This window comes from Oryzias latipes, chromosome 1 (genome assembly GCF_002234675.1).
Source record: "Oryzias latipes chromosome 1, ASM223467v1".
Classification (NCBI taxonomy): domain Eukaryota; kingdom Metazoa; phylum Chordata; class Actinopteri; order Beloniformes; family Adrianichthyidae; genus Oryzias; species Oryzias latipes.
This window is the reverse complement of record NC_019859.2, coordinates 29,822,422-29,838,274: the sequence shown is the minus strand read 5'-3', so window position 1 is coordinate 29,838,274 and position 15,853 is coordinate 29,822,422. Positions and strand designations below refer to the sequence as shown.

Here is a 15,853-nt window from a genome sequence, read left to right as displayed (position 1 = left end):
AACTGGCTTCGGAAGAAACCGCCACGGCCCAGACAACAAGCGCAATCTGGCGCAAGGAGAGGGGCAAACTTTTAAAGGGGCTGGTCAGAATCCAGCAGCTGTGAGCGAGCCATGCCCGTTCGCACAGCAGCCTTGTTTTAGTCCTGGTGGACGAGCAACAAGCCAACTAGCCAACTTAAGGAGTCCCTAATTACTCAAATCAGGGAAAACACTGACAATTAGTGGCTGCAGAGATCCTCAAATAAACACTTCTTTGTTGACAGATAATTACTTTCCTCTGTATCGCTTTTTAATTTTAGCATCAGAGCAAACCCTCACAGGCGCATATTTGAGGGCAGGACAGACGCAGTATGACAGTGTAATAAGGCAGTAAAGGGACAGCGATGCAGCTCTCTGCGCCACATGAGAGGGAATCTGTGGATCTGAGCGCATCTGGGATGCAGAACAAATTTCACGCTTTTCACGCAAATGTTTCCTCTTCTCACTATCTCCTTCAAGGTTGCTGCTCTTCATCTGAGTTCAGAACTCAAATGTTAACAGCTCCTGACTGCTGCGGCAGATATTTTACACCGCGACAGCCCAAATAAACTCTGCGAACTTTAGAACAGCCACCTCCCTGCTTTTGTCACGTGTTCTTCTTCCTCTGCTTTTACCTGAGATATTCTCCTGCTTGGGGATTATTCCTTGCAAGGGTGCAGATAAACAATCCTCATCCTGCGGTGACACCTGAACAGCCACCTCCACGGGCTGACGCGGCCTCCGTGGGTGCTGGATTTGAGAGTGCGAAGAGGACGTGGAGAGGGGCGAGGCCAGCGAGGGGGACGGCGGTCTGTCCAGAGCCTTGTCCACACAGGGGCCGCCATGGCACTGCCTCCTCTTGTGCTCGATGAACAGCAGGATGTCCGACAGAGGGAAGCGGGAGTGGCACTGGCCGCAGGTGAGCAGGTCCTGGTCTCCCTTCAGGGGCTCGCCCGCTCCCAGCCTCAGGGAGTCTTGGGAGTCTTCGTCTGGTAAAACACCGGAGAGCGGCTCAGCTGGACGAGCAGACAAGAGAGAGAACAGGGACATGAGAGACTGCTGGGGGCCTGTGTGGATGCTGTAAACAAAGGTGTTCCAACAGATGTCTGTGACAACAAGGTCAGATTACAAACACTTTAAGGACAGACTTCGATAAGGACTGACATGTGAAGCTGGCAGGCGCCAGTCAGACGATTAAGTTGCTTGACCCTCTTTATTGTGCTGCCAATCTCACTTTTTTAATGAACCTAACACCTCTGAGAATCAAAAAATAGATTCTAATTTGAGTTCAAGATGATTGCACCCCATTTCGTTAAAAGTGCTGGGATCTTGTGAACCAAGGTTAGACAGTGAGGGTTGGATGTGGAGTAGGTCCCTGACGTGCCGGCAGAGTGAGAGAAGGGGAGAAGAGAGCTGGGAGAGAAAGGCAGCATTGAAAGAAGTAATCTAGCCACACAGTAAACGACAGTGGGCGCCCGACTGGGACGCTGAGATAAGATTTGATGAATTCTTCTCGCCGCTTTGGCCTTTAATTCTCCATAAGGTCAATTGAGAAGGTGGTGAGGGACTATGCAAGACAGACCTTGTTACCTGTATGTTCAGCTGCATCCAAGATGAAGAATTGTTAAGCAGCTCACGGAACACTGGGTCAGTTTTAAGGAATCTCTTCAGACAAAATAATCTCATCTGGAGCAGAGAAAAGTGACATAAAGAACTTTGCAAGTATGGTTCCTTTTTTGGCGCCTGGCTCTGGCAGAATTCAAAGCAGTTTAGGCCAGCAGGTCCCAGCAGGCACACCTGCCTTACCATCAGTAAATCTTCCTCTTCATTTGCCATTTTTGAATAGAGCTAGTCTCTGGGAGAACAGAAGGTTGATGAATTCATACTGCTCTTTACCTGAGGACTGCCACGGGGACTTCGTTTGTCCAATAAATAGTTGAAAAACGGTCCCTCGATCAAGCCATCTCTCAGCACAAATTACTGAAAACTAGAGTGCATTACTTCACTTAAACATAATAAAGCAAAGAGTCCCTAAGGTTTTTCTTTTTCAAATTAGTGATGTAATTGTGGCATAACAAAATATATTTGCTAAATAAGCCTTAAATTCACCTGAAACATTGATTTTGATCAACTTTTGTCTTCCTCTCCAAGGAAGACAAGGAGCAAAAGCGCATGACTGCCAACATTGACAGTTAAGCTGATTCTGGAGAAGCAGCATCCAGGATGAATTGATCAAGTTCATCCGTGGACTACAATCACGGCGCGCCCCCCACTGGCAGCTGTACCCTTCAAGGGAGCCTCCGGCGGGCCTGATCATCATCATTTAACCGAAATCTAAACAGCCGCTGAGACGCGCTCTGCAGGAGGAGCCTAGCAGTGGCGCTGTTCTCCAGCTTCTGACGCAAAAACAGCGCATGAGGACGCGCGCGCCGACCGCCGCGCGGACGGGCCATTTATAATTGATAAAGCTCGCTCTGCTGTTGTCACCCACAGTGTTGCAGGAATTCTCGGCTGCGTAAACAAACGGGTCTCCGTCGTGCGTAAAGGGCACAGTCGCTGGGTTTGTTTTGGTCTCGTGCGTAAAACATGTTTCCTCTTCCTCTGAAGTCTCGTAAAAGGTGGACATATACGAGAGTGCCGCCGCTTCTGGTGTTTAGATACACGCACCAAACATGAACTAAAAACTTGGCATATAGTGAAGGTTTCAGGCACGTGAAAACTCTTGAGTCCTAACGGGCGCGCGTCTTTGTGAACACTAGTTTCAAACGAGGCTTAATAAATTAAGGGGGGGGGTCCACGGCAACAGAAGGAAAGTTGGAGGTGAACGGCCGCGGCTGTGCTGCCTTCACATGTAGGCAAAGGTCTCTGATCATAAAGCTCATGCATGCCCTTTAATGGCGAAAGGAACCTCCAAGGCTGCGTTATACAACACGGGCCGCGGCGAAGCGCCGCCAGCCCGTTGGAAACTCCACCGGGAGATCCCGCGTCCGTTTAAAAGAGCGTCGCCGCTTGGCAGCTCCGGCGTTTCGGGTTTCACTGGAGGCTCCGTCCGCACTCCGTGGATCAGCATTCCCAAGCGAGGGCGCAGGGGGTGGGTGGGGAGGGCAGAAGGACGGAGAGGGGGAAACCAGAGCAGTTACCGGAGGGGAGATTGAAGTCCACTTACGCGAAAACTCCCGTTTGCTCAGGTGCTGGGGTTTGCCTTGCTTGCGGCGAGACATGCTGGTCGTCTTGGTGGCGGCGGCGCGGCCGGCTTCACATCGGGAAATCCGTCCCTAAAAGGTAGAGTCCAGAGGAAATCTCTTCATTGATATGATCTCTGTCATCCAGAGAGGAGAGACGGAGGATCACGCCGAGCGGGATGCGTAACGCGCTGCCGGCTTCATGACTTTCGCAAAGAGGGACTGATGGGGGTACAGTGGAGCCCCCCTGATCTGCAAGTTCAAGTGCGGACGTGACGTCCCTGCGAACTTGAACGACAGGCTGTGGACGCTCCGAGACACAAAACATGGGCAGGGCGAGCTGGCCAGTGGGAGGGGGGCAAGTCCTAATAAAAACCAATGGACACTCATTACGGACTACCTATGGACTGGTAGGGGGTGGGCTGGGGCCAGAGAGAGACGCCCCGAAGACACCAATGGACGAAGGGAAGCGGGGGGGCTGGCCCACGAGAGAGAGAGAGAGAGAGAGAGCTCATGTAAATATGCAGCGTGTATGTAAATGTGCAACGCTCATGTAGCTCACGTTTGAATATTCACACAATGCTTTAAATTAGAAAGATTCTGCAACATGAGCTGATGATGTAGTGAAAGGGGAAAAAAGTGATTGTTTGACATTTGCGGAGTTCAAACTCTTAACGCTGGTTTGGGTTGAAGAAGATGAGCTGTCAGAGTCGCATGGTGAAGGTTGGTCATACTCCTAAGGCTCCACTTACAAGCTGGAACCAGTGAAGACAGCAGCAGGAGATCTACGATGGATGGAGGCACCATGGAGAAAAAACCATCATCTGATGGATCCATTTAGAAGGTTCTTCCGTATGAAGGATGTTCTGTGTGTACATCATGAAAGCGAGTCTTGGAGAACAAGAAAAAAACAATACAGAATGAAAAACTGATGCTTCCAATGAGAGGAGGAAACACGAGATACTTTTCCAATAGTGCCATCAAAGAAAGTACTCTCTTAAATTTATACTTTTAGATTTTCATTTGTGGTCACGGACTCAAACAGGCTGGACTTTTTCTTTTCTTTCTTTTATTCCTGGATGACCCTCCAGACACCAGAAAGCAAATATCATTTTATTTATTAATGTTCACTATCAGTTTTGCTAACCTGATTAAATGTTTTCTTAACAACAAACCTGATGTTTTACTCTCAGGCTGTTTTTATCACGTTTTTCGTTATTTCCTGAGTTTATGTTTATATGTTTTAAGTTATGTTAAAGTATGTAAGTTATGTTTTAAGTACAGCTCCTTCTTTCTTACCATAACTTAATGTATGGCAGCCAGGAAGTTTCACTCAGGGTTCTGTTTGAAACCTGTCATCGACAGGATTCACAGTCTGATGCCAAAACTCCAATTTACTGGTGAGCACAGCAGCAAAAGTTTGAAAGTTCGGAGTCAGAATTCACTTATTTTGGGGTTTTTAGGATGCCATCTTCACACCCACACCATGCCACCCTCGGCTACCATTAGATCCCCAGAGCTTTGCTCAAGGGCACACACTGAGCTGTGGTGTGCATTCTGCTGCATCAGGCTGGAGGGGAAACTGTGAGAACAGATGAAGTTTGAGGGAAAAACGAGGAGAGAAAGCGTCTTCTCTAAGTTGAGGGTCCTCACAGAGCCTGATAACCCGAACTGCACTTGGGAGAAACACCTGGAGACTGCTGAAAATGTCCAATACACGTCAACGTTCACCAGGCTAAACATGGAGAAAGGCGGGATGGATGTTTATAATGTGATGCTTTAGCGCCCCCTAGTGACCCAAGGGAAGAAACAAAAGGCCGTCAGCAAGAACAGAGCTTAGATCTTGAAATATGTTTAAAGAATTTGACTGCATATCATTGTTTAAAAAAAGTGATACCTAATAATAAACATAATAAATGGAATACCGTAATCATTCAAATTGTTAATTTGTATTGTTTACTAAACCATGATACCTTAAAGTTTAGGGTGTCAAACTCATTTTGGTTCGGGGGCCACATTCAGCCCGTCTGATCTCAAGTGGGCCGGACCAGTAACGTAAAAGCAAAATAACAGCTTTGTTTTAGTTTTTTTACTCAATTTGAAAAAATGCCTCAACCAACATAGTAGCCTAATCACTTGGGGCCAATGGATCTTGAATAAAATTAATTTCAATAAAAAAAGAGTTGGTCTATTTAATTTTATACAGACTGAATATTTTACATCTGACACTGAAGCAATCCAGAAACTTTTCTTTATGGTAAGTCTCTTAGTGGTGTTGAACGTTATATTCTTTGAACACTGCAACCTGTTGATGACGTACCAAGCATGGGGGTTTGCATTCAGCTCCGTGAAAGGAAAAAAACTGTCCATTTTTCCTGGAAAGCTCTTCACTCCACTTCACTTTGACAACATTTTGGTCATTAGTGTGTCACTACTGATCATCCTTATAACAATATAACAGCGGTAAGGCTCATAGGGAACCACATGCAGAGATATGCTGTTTCACCTGTTTTGCCTTTCCTTTGCTCCCCCTAATGGCGGAATTGCGCATTTTGTTTATTTCTTTAAAAAATCATAACTCGCCACAGGAATGGACTAGAAACTTGCTTCCTTTTTTAAACATCCTTATGCTTTTTGCTCTTCATGTGTGGGCCAGACTTAACCACCTGGCATGTATGTTTGACACCCCTGCCCTAAACTAATAATAAACCACTACTAAAGTTATAAGCATAAATATTGTTACAATGGGCTCTGGACCTTAACAATTAAGAGGGGAGACGAAGCTGGTGTTAGCACTCAAAGTACTTTTAAAATGTATAAAGAAAAATAAACAACCCAAATAACAGAAAGCATTAATGTGTGTTTTTGCATGAGTGTCTGGGGACGTACATGTGTATTTGTAAATGGAGCAAAGCGAACAGAACCCAAACAGATATGTGCTTGCTGGAGAGTAGACAAGACGCAGAGCTGCAGCGATAGATCTGAGCATGACAGGAATAACCAGAGGGAGAGGAAACAGGAAAAGCTATGTCCGATTTCCCACCGTAACCCCTATATAGTGCATTTGCCATTTTGTTGTGCTGTCCGAATCGACAATTCCAAAATCAAGTGCCCTAGAAATTTCCCAGAAGTCTCTGCGAAAAAACAGGGTGCATAAATGCTCTCTAAATCGGCGAATATAGACCACAATGCATTGCATCCGAACAATTTTTTCCCAAAATCTTTTTTTAAAGTATTTTTTAAATAAACCATCAACGTTTTTATCTTCAGAAAACAGTGGACTGATAAATAATCATCACAAAACGCTCATATCAATTAGATTTTAACTTCGTTAAATCGATGACGTCACATATAAAAATAATAAAGTAGTGAGCATGGTGTCCTAATTGCTTTTAAAATTCAGGGCACTAGATAGTCCCACACTATAAAGTTTTTTAGTGGTTAGGGTGGGAATTTGGACGCAACAAAAGAGCTCCCAAGGTGGATTTTTGATTTCCGTCCTCTGATTTCTAAACACCTGTGCAGGAGGAGAAGAAAAGAGGGCAGGCAGCAGGAACACACCCACAAGGCTCAGGATTGTAACAATATAAAGATTATATATCATCCTAAAATAAGAAAACAACTTTCTCTTTTCATATTGCACTGTAAATAGAAGTAAAAGAAAAAGAAATGTAATCTTTTCATGAGTAGAGTAACTACTGACACTTACTGACACTCTTTAGTCACACATCACACCTGAAACCTTCCTCCACCATGCTCAAACCTGCTCGGACACACCTCTTTCCCACACACTGTTGCTCTAGACTGCATTTTTTCCAAACACATGGCAGGGTCATTTTAGGGGATGCCACATGTATAGCAGTTCAGTATTGTTCCAAACACCAAGGATGTTAACACACAGACTTTCAATAAAGACAAAGCTTCACTTAAAAAAAAATACAGAAAATGTTCAGGGAAAAACTGTTATGTCATTAAATGTGAATGCGTCATTGGTCCTGTCAGAAGTCAGAACTCTGTCTCCCCCTTTGGTCACCAGTGGGAACCATCTCCAGAATTCTAACACACTTCCTGGGTGCTGCACACCTGACTCTAGTTTATTCAATCAACCACAGCATACTGCACCGAACTCAGCTCAGTGTGGCGTATTGTTTGTGCCACTCTGCCTTCATGAACGAATGGTTTTTCTGGACATTGTCTTCTGTCTCTTTTAGGCTGCAAATGTGAGTTTCATCAGCATAGAAAAGCTGTGCTTCAATCCATAAATAATTTCCTAAACTACTAAAATTAATTTGAATAACTCGAATCTGCTGTGTCATTTAAATCAAAGGCAGTCGACAACATTTATTTTTTAGGTCAGACTTGCAGACATCTCATCTGGCTGTTTCCATGGGAACCGGCCTCTCCTTGTTCTTCCCCAGGATTACATGAACTGGGAAGTTCCTCCTCGTTTTTTTAAAGTTTGGGAAACTCTTCTCCAGAATCTGAGGCTCATGGACATCATTTATTATGATAAAGACCGTCAAAGATTATGCGTTATTGTTGTTCATCTTTCAGCACATCCCATCCAGGGTCGCCACAGCGATTCTGCTTTCACCAATTCACACACTTGGTTTGGCGCACAGTTTTTTATGCCGGATGCCTTTCCTGACACAGGGGGACCAGTAGTGCAAAGGGTCTTGACTCAAGAGCCTCACTGGATGAAGCTCATCACACCCCCTGGGAATTGAACCCTGGTTTCCCGTGCACCAGTCCTGCTTACAGCCGTCCAGCAGCCTTCAAAGATTATGTGCATTTTCAAAAATGCTGCATGTAAAAACCCTTTCCACACTCAGCAACACTTCAAAAGCTTGTTGTGGCTGATCGTTCTCATTTGAAACTTTCATTCTTACAATTTTTAGAGCATAGTTTTGCTTATTTAACTTTTACACATGTTATCTAGAGCTCTACTCTGAGGTTTTCTGTGGAACTTTGTCCTGCAGTTTACCAAATAGGTGATTAAAAAGAGTGATTCATATGCATGGTGGGGCAGTGGTTAGCGCTCTTGCCTTACAGCAATAAGGCCCCTGGTTCAAGTCCCGGTTCTCCACGTGCTTGCATGGGTTTTCTCCTCCCACTGTCCAAAAGCATGCTTCATAGGTTAATTAGTTACTCTAAAGTGTCCCTAGGTGTGGCCCTGTGACAGACTGGCGACCCTGTCCAGGGTGTTCCCTGCCTTTGCCTGCCAGTGGCTGGGATGGGCTCTGGCAGCCCCCTGACCCCAAAAGGGAAGAAAGAAGATGAAAAAAATGACTACAAAAGGGAAGAAACAAACTCTTTAAATGTGATACTCCGAGGTATAATTTGCTCCAAAGTACAGTATGTTTTATAACGTCCTAAAGTTTGAAAAAAATTGATAACTTTGTCAAGAAAATCTAATTAAACATCTTTACAAAAAATCAGAAGTAGTTTTTACAAGTTTAACCCATAAGAACTCAGACCCATTCTTTTCTTAAAAATGAAGTTATGTATATTTGACCACAAACCAAGTGGATCACAGAATCCATTTATGTTATTTTTCTGTTACACTGATGTCACCATGGGTTCTTCTGGCTTCAAAAACAAAACAAAGAAAACTTGAAGGTTTGAAAACATAAATTGACGTTTTTATATTAAACTTTGATCCAATTTCCTGAAAGTGGATGAAAACGAAAAACATCAAAGAAATCAGGAATGACCGTTTTGAACAAAACTCTGATTTTCTTTTTATGTTGTGTTTTGGTTCAATCAGGATTAAATACTCCAAACTGACAAATATTAGAATTAAACTGTTAACATTTTCAGTCAAAAAACATAAACATCATTTTTCTTGTTTTTTGTTTACGGGTCTGTTGTAAACTTTTATTTCTCCCACATCAGGTGGAATCAATGATCTGGACATAATAGTAACAATAGTAATAATGATAAATAATCGTTGATAATTTATTTATCCCACAATGGGGAAATTCATATTATATACACCAATATTTGTGGTTGGTAATTTAAATTTGAGGTAAAAAAAAAACCTAAAAACAACAATTATAATTTAAAAAGAGGATAACCAAAAGCATTACATAGAGACCCGAACATAATTATCTAAAAACAATGAATGGAACTTTAATCATGTCCTCCATTTGTAAGCTTAGGTTCTATAAATCACCATAAGAGGGTGACATCTCGATCTATGACCAACACGTAACATTAAAAAAAATCTAAGGAACCTCTTTTTATTGATCGATGTAAATGAAGGAGAAACATTGATTTGTTTGATATTTTATTAAAATGAATTTATTTGATAGCAATAATTTATAGACTTAAAAGCTGATTTAATACAGTAACTGAGGGGTTTCAAATTGTCAGGAACAAGAGGTGGAGGACCAGGCTTAGTGACAGAAACTTAAAACATTTAATAAGCAAACTGAAACATGACAAAAACCCATGGAGAAATAAAAAGATAGCAGAGAAGAGCAGATGACGTGACAAGGAACAACCGAAAAACCAGACACTGAAATAGACTGAGGGTATCATAGCAGTATCTTTAGGGGCTGTCATCTGGACTTAGTTTTTAAAGTCCTGATGACAGCCCCTAAACCTATGATGGAATCAACCTGGATAAAAGAGTCTTTATAGACAGACTGAGGGTAATTGAGTGAAATAAAGACGGCTGTGGATCATGACAAACCTGAAAATGGTGTGACTGAGGGACGATTCACAGCAGAACTTGACCAAAAACCATAATTGACAAAAGTTAACAATCCTGATAAAAAACGTGTTTCTCCAACAAGGGGTGAGAGGAGAAGAGCCCGGGAGAAGTCTTCAAACCCCGTGAAGCAGCTGCTGGTGGAGCTCCAGTCCCGGCCTCCACGTCCTCGCTGCTCCGAGGCCGAGCATTTTCCCCTCAGCCTGCTTCCGTCTCTGCACAAGTAGCCTCTTCAGACAAAAGAAGAATTAGTCAAATTTCATGAATTAATGAAAGCAGCACTGCTTTGCTTCATCTAGAACATTTGGAAAACACAGAATAATGGTCTTTTTTAACCAAATGAAGCAGGGAATGAAGCAGACCTTTTCTGCCTTCTCCTGAACTTCATCTGCGTCCCTCACTCTTCCACCATTCCTCAGTCAAGTGTGGTTAGTTCTGACTTTAATTTAAAAAAAAAACAATTTAACATTTTTTGATCACTTACCTTATCAACTACTTAACTGATGAAAAACCTTAAAAACTAAAAACTCTGAAATAGAGAGTATCAAGCTCTTAAGAGCCGTTGTGGGTTGGTCCTTGGAGGACAGAGAACATTATTCTGAAGCTGCCATGGCTTTGCTCCCTCTGCAGAAAAGAGGATCACAAAGGAGTCTCTCAGCTCAAGGCTTTCTCTGAAACCCATTCCAGTCCATGCAGCGAATCCTCTACAGTGCCCACAACCTCCTTCCCTGCAGGTGTTTGTCGTGTAGAAGACCTGCTAAAGTTTTGGAGAAGCATGTTTTCTTCACACACTGCTCTGCATCTGCAGGATGGGCACAGATACAGAACCACTGTGTAAAGGCATTGGCCAAAACCAGCCAGGCTCAGGAGAAACGATTATTGAAGAAATGTCTCTCTAAAGGACGGATGCTCCCAGGAAGTGTCAGCCTCCGTTTCTCAGGGGGAAGATGTCATCTGCCACAAAGACATGGGGCACATTTTCCGTGGCCTGCTCCAGGGATTAAACAGTCAGGTGGAAGATGCTCCATGTTCCTGGTTGGAGAAACAAGTTTGAAATACTTCAGTTACTGTATTAAACCATCTTTTAAGGGTTTTTGCTTACTGTCAAATAAATTCTAATCTACAAAATTCTCCGTTTCATCAGTTTGTATCATTCAATGAAAGAAAAAAGAAGATTCCTCAGATTATCTGTGTTACCTGTTCATAGTCATTACAGAACTTTGTCGCCCTCCTTTGGCGACTTATGGAACCTAAACCTGCAAATGGAGGACACAATTAAAGTTCACCTCATTGTTTTTAGATGATCGTCCTCAGGTCTCTATTTTACGTCTTTGATTGTCCTAGTTTTAAATCAAACTTATTTCTATACATGAAATTTGAATTATCAATCAAAAATAGTAAAACATTTTCAGTACAAAGACCAGCAGATGGTCGGCAGCAGTTGCAAAAGGGGAACTTTTATTGCAAATATTTTTTTGTGTGTGTTTTTGTTGTTAATTCAGAAACAGTGTACATCCTAACTTGTTAGCTCAGAACAGGAGGAAAGGTTTTTCTCATTAGCTGAATCTTCACTGATGGAACCAGATTAAGTGTTCTTCTGTATTAACTATTTCTTAGCTGCTGTTTCTGCATATCTTTCTGGGAGGAAAAAGCAGGCTTTTATAAGAAAAACTGTGGAAAAGAAGGTAACAGTGCAGTTGGGAAGCTGAAAGGACACTGCTCTTGACAAAAGAAGCAGAAAATATGCAAATTAATCCCTCAAACAGGCCAACTGAAGCAACTCAGGCAATAAACTAAACTTTACCCAAACAACGGATTAGACAGACCAACAGAAATTAACTAAACTGCCAAGAATATCCACCAGGAAGAAAACATATGTGGTTGATCAACCACTGCAAACATGGAGGTAACTAAAAAACATTTAATAAAAGACAACAGATAAGATTAAACGCAAGACTTAATTTTTTAATGGAAAGAAAAATGTGCATAAATATAATTAACACAAATGCATGAAAACCCAACAGAACCAAAGTAGATAAACATGATTAAAATCAGTCTGTTGTTCATCCCCTGAAAACATTGGGCAGACGGCACCTCCCATTGCCTTGGCTAGTGTTTTTAAGGGTTTGTATTTCTTTTGAAGATAAATAACTGAACCCAGGACCCATAATGGTAAAAAATAAGTGCAAATTAAATGGTGTCTGAATTAAATAGTGTCTTTTTCAGCTTTGCGTAACTTTTCTTTTCTTTTTAGTGGCACAGATTTGACTTATATGAACAGGGACATATATTAGACATGGTTCTTTTTCATGGGTTGTCTGTTTTTAATATGGTGATCTGTGGTAGTGTGATTTCAGATAATTTTTATATTATTTGATGCTGGTTTTACCTGCACTCCTGTTAAACCCGAAGCTCCATGCTGTCAGATGTTTAACTCCACAGCCATCTCTGTGAGGTCTTTTCCTCATTTCTGACTGATGGATCCTGATGGATAAGCTCAGCTTTTGGTTTCACTCCTTGTGACTGAACAGACTAGACTCTGTGGCTCCTTCTGAAACAATGCAACCTAGGATCACACCTGATCTCTGGTTTAATGAGAGAGCCCAAGCAGCAAAAAGGGAGTGTCCCAGAGCAGAACCCAGGTGAAAGAAGAACAAACTCCAGCTTTCCTGCAGATTCTGAAGGACTGTTGTCATCAGTACCAGATCATAGTTTAATAATCTTGAAGTGTCTGAGAGGTATTATCGGGACAAACTCATATAATCCATACATGTTTTGGTTTTTTAACTTGTTCTGTCCAACAACTGAGCAAACTGATGAGAGCTGAAGCTCTTTTGTGCTGATCAGATTTGACTAGGAAGACGGAGCACATTACACCGATCTTAAAATCTCTGCACTGGCTCCATCAGCTTCACGATTGATTTTAAGATTCTTTTAATAGTTTTTAAGAGTGTCCATGGCCTTGGTCCTTCTTTCATATCAGACTTGCTTTTAGCTTATGAACCTCCCAGAGCCCTTAGATCCTCAGGCTCGGCCTGCTGAGGGTCCCTAGAGTCAAGACGAAAATCCACGGCGAGGCCACTTCAGACACTACGGACCTCGTCTGTGGAACAGCCTGACTGAGGATGTGAGGACCTCATCCACTGTTGAGCTTTTTAAAAAGAAACTAAAGACTCATCTATTTAACTCAGCTTTTAATTAGATCTCATATGTGGTATCTTTACTCTTATATTCTATATGCTATTTTTTCACATATTTATTTGTTTAATGCCTTTTCGTCCTTTTGTGTTTTAACTTATTGTAGTTTATATTTTAGACTTTTTTTTGCACTAACTCATCTTGTCTTATTTTATTTTAATTAATATTTTCATATTTTACCTGTATTTATATTTTAACTTTCTTATTTTATTACTTTTACATTTTAGACTGTTTACGAGTGTTTTCTCACCCTTGGCCGGGGTGTTAGTGTTCGGGCTCCAAGAGATTTTGGCCCTGCTTGTCCTCTGGCAGCTACTGTTCCGGCTCCTCCAGGCTGCCGGGCCTGGTGTGCCCATGTTGGGTGCACTGGGCCTGGGGGTTGGGGGTCTCTGGGGCGGGAGGTGCTGGGGATGAGTTGTGCTTGTGCTGCATAGATGCTGACACCCCGGCCAACAGGAGGACAGGGGGGACGGCGCCTTCTGGGTTCTCTTTTCTTTAGCTCTGTCATTGCTCTTTTATTTGTGCTTGTTTTTGTGTATTTTATTATGAAGGGCTTATATAATTATTTTATTACACGTGTGGGGATTGGTTTTATTGTATTTTTGTTTTGTTTTTTTATGGGAAGCACCTTGAGCTGTCTGTTTGACCTGAAAGGTGTTTTATAAATAAAATAAAGTTTAAAAATTAAATTAAAATTAAATTAAATTAAAAATTAAAAAATGTAATTAAATTAAAATTAAATAACTGTTACAAAAAGAGGTTATGGATCTTCGGATAACCAGGGTGAATTTTTGTATTTTGTACTCGTTTTTTTAAAACTAACAACTCTGTTCCAATTGTCCCACATTCTTTCAGGAAACATCTTTAGAAATATATGATGACCTCTTAATTCCTTTAGTCTGAAGAGCAGATATCTTAGTAATAGTCTATGAGGTGCCTGCATCTGTCACTCCTCTATCTTTGTTCCACATGTTTGAGCCCATGACATTGTCAAACACACGAAGCCATCAAGATCTCCAATGGATGCTGCCACCCTTTGCTTTCTAACAGATCTGTTCCAGCATAGGGTTAATTCTTGCTATTATCAGCACAAGTCTGTCCTCTGGAACAACAGCTATAAGTTTTAAAGATGATGTTGTTAAACCCCAGACTAAAAGACCAAATCCTGAAATGTTTAAATTGGCTAATTTTAAGCCCACATTTCGAAGAAAGTGGTCTGCCTGCAGTTCAAATCCATTCTGGAGAGGAACATTTTCTTGAAGATGTTTGAGATGATTCGGTCCACCTTTAAAACCCTGTAAAGTACAGACTCTGCTCTGTTGAGGCTTATAACAAAATAGTGTGTGTGACTGACAATGTTGTCCTTATTCTGCTAAATTACTGCTTTCATTGATAGTGTAGATGAAAATCTCACTTTCCCTGGCAGCACTCAACTGGTTCTCATTTGGTTACTAGTAGATGTGGGCATTTCTGGATCTTATTCTCCAGCAGCTTAAAGTTGTTTGAGGTTCAGCAGGGCTCCATTTTAGGACCTCTCTTGCCCTCCTTGTACATCATTTCTCTGGCTTCCATCCTGAGAAAACACAGGGGATTTCTAGCATTGCTTTGCAGATGATAGTCAGCTATGCTTACCAATAGTGCATGGACTAATGCTGTTACAGTATAATAGAGTGACTAATGGAGACAAACAGTCAAACACAAGATCATGATTAGTTATGGAGTCAAGTAGGTGGGTAAATGCTGACGCTTGCTCCATGCTGGATCAAAACAACAGGACATAGCAGAAACGGGGAATCATGCAAATAGCATGTTCAGAATGGAAACATCGACACTATTTTTCTTCAACTGAAACCAAAAAATGTTTACCTCAAATTCACGTTGTGTCCTGGTACAAAGGCTTTACTGAGGTCTGTCTGAAGCTATTCAAATCTAATGCGGCACAGAGCCTCAATACTTCACGAGCCACCCAAGTCCTGAAACTGCTGCAGCTAGCTTGCTCCTGTGACAAGGGAACAACATTAAAACAAGCACAACTCGGTTTTACAGTTCAGAAACGTGTAACTCATACAGAGCTGAAGACAATTTTCCTAAACTGTGTAGTGAGTCAATCAAAGATCCAGCAAAGCTGGATTTTTCCCTCCATGAAGTAAAACTTTCACCAAGTACGTTGATGACGAGAGGACAAAAAGGAATGCACAGCTATTATTGTATACTGGTGTACACATAATTGATGAGATGTTGTATACATTATTGTATAGGATCCTTGAAATGTGTTGATACCTAAAATCTTTTACTTTTATTTATTATTAAAGTTTGTTTTTGTTTTGTATTTAAAGTTCATATTATATTTATATTTCTATGGTTCCTGTTGCAGTTTTGTAGTGAGGCAATTCTGAATGACAATGTTAAAGTTCAGGTTCAAGCGCAATAGAAGATTGAAGTATTTGAGTGCAGCAGAGACATAGTGTTACTTTATTATTTCTAATTATTCTTGCTTGTGGTTTTGCAGTTAAATTTACACTAAAATGAGGGTACTTGAAATATGTTGATATTTGAAACCTTTATGTTAACTTATATGGAAAGTTTATTTTTATGTGAAGTTAATATAAACATTTATGTATCTCTTATTGCAGTGTGATAATTCTGATAAACAAATATTAAAATGTCTACACTTCAGTTTCTCTCTATTATTATTAAACAACAAAATGTCATTGGTAGAACTTTAACAGAATACTAAACT

The 15,853-nt window shown here is 41.5% G+C and overlaps 1 protein-coding gene and 1 long non-coding RNA gene across 2 annotated transcripts in view; both read right to left on the bottom strand.

Annotated features, from left to right (window-relative positions):
- LOC101156306 (B-cell lymphoma/leukemia 11A) overlaps positions 1-4,409 on the bottom strand; it is a 33,261-nt gene extending 28,852 nt beyond the window's left edge. The window contains exons 1-2 of the mRNA XM_004066248.4: positions 3,185-4,409; positions 654-1,034 (exon numbers count right to left, since the gene is read on the bottom strand). Coding sequence (XP_004066296.2) covers positions 654-1,034; positions 3,185-3,239 — 436 coding nt within the window. The 5' untranslated portion in view covers positions 3,240-4,409. The remainder of the gene's footprint in view (positions 1-653; positions 1,035-3,184) is intronic.
- Positions 4,410-9,272: 4,863 nt separating this feature from the next.
- LOC110015554 lies at positions 9,273-15,471 on the bottom strand. Its single transcript, XR_002874176.1, has 3 exons — positions 14,980-15,471; positions 11,113-11,171; positions 9,273-10,947 (listed from the first exon to the last, which is right to left on the bottom strand). It is a non-coding gene; the product is annotated as an uncharacterized LOC110015554 (long non-coding RNA).
- Between the last annotated feature and the right edge of the window lie 382 nt (positions 15,472-15,853).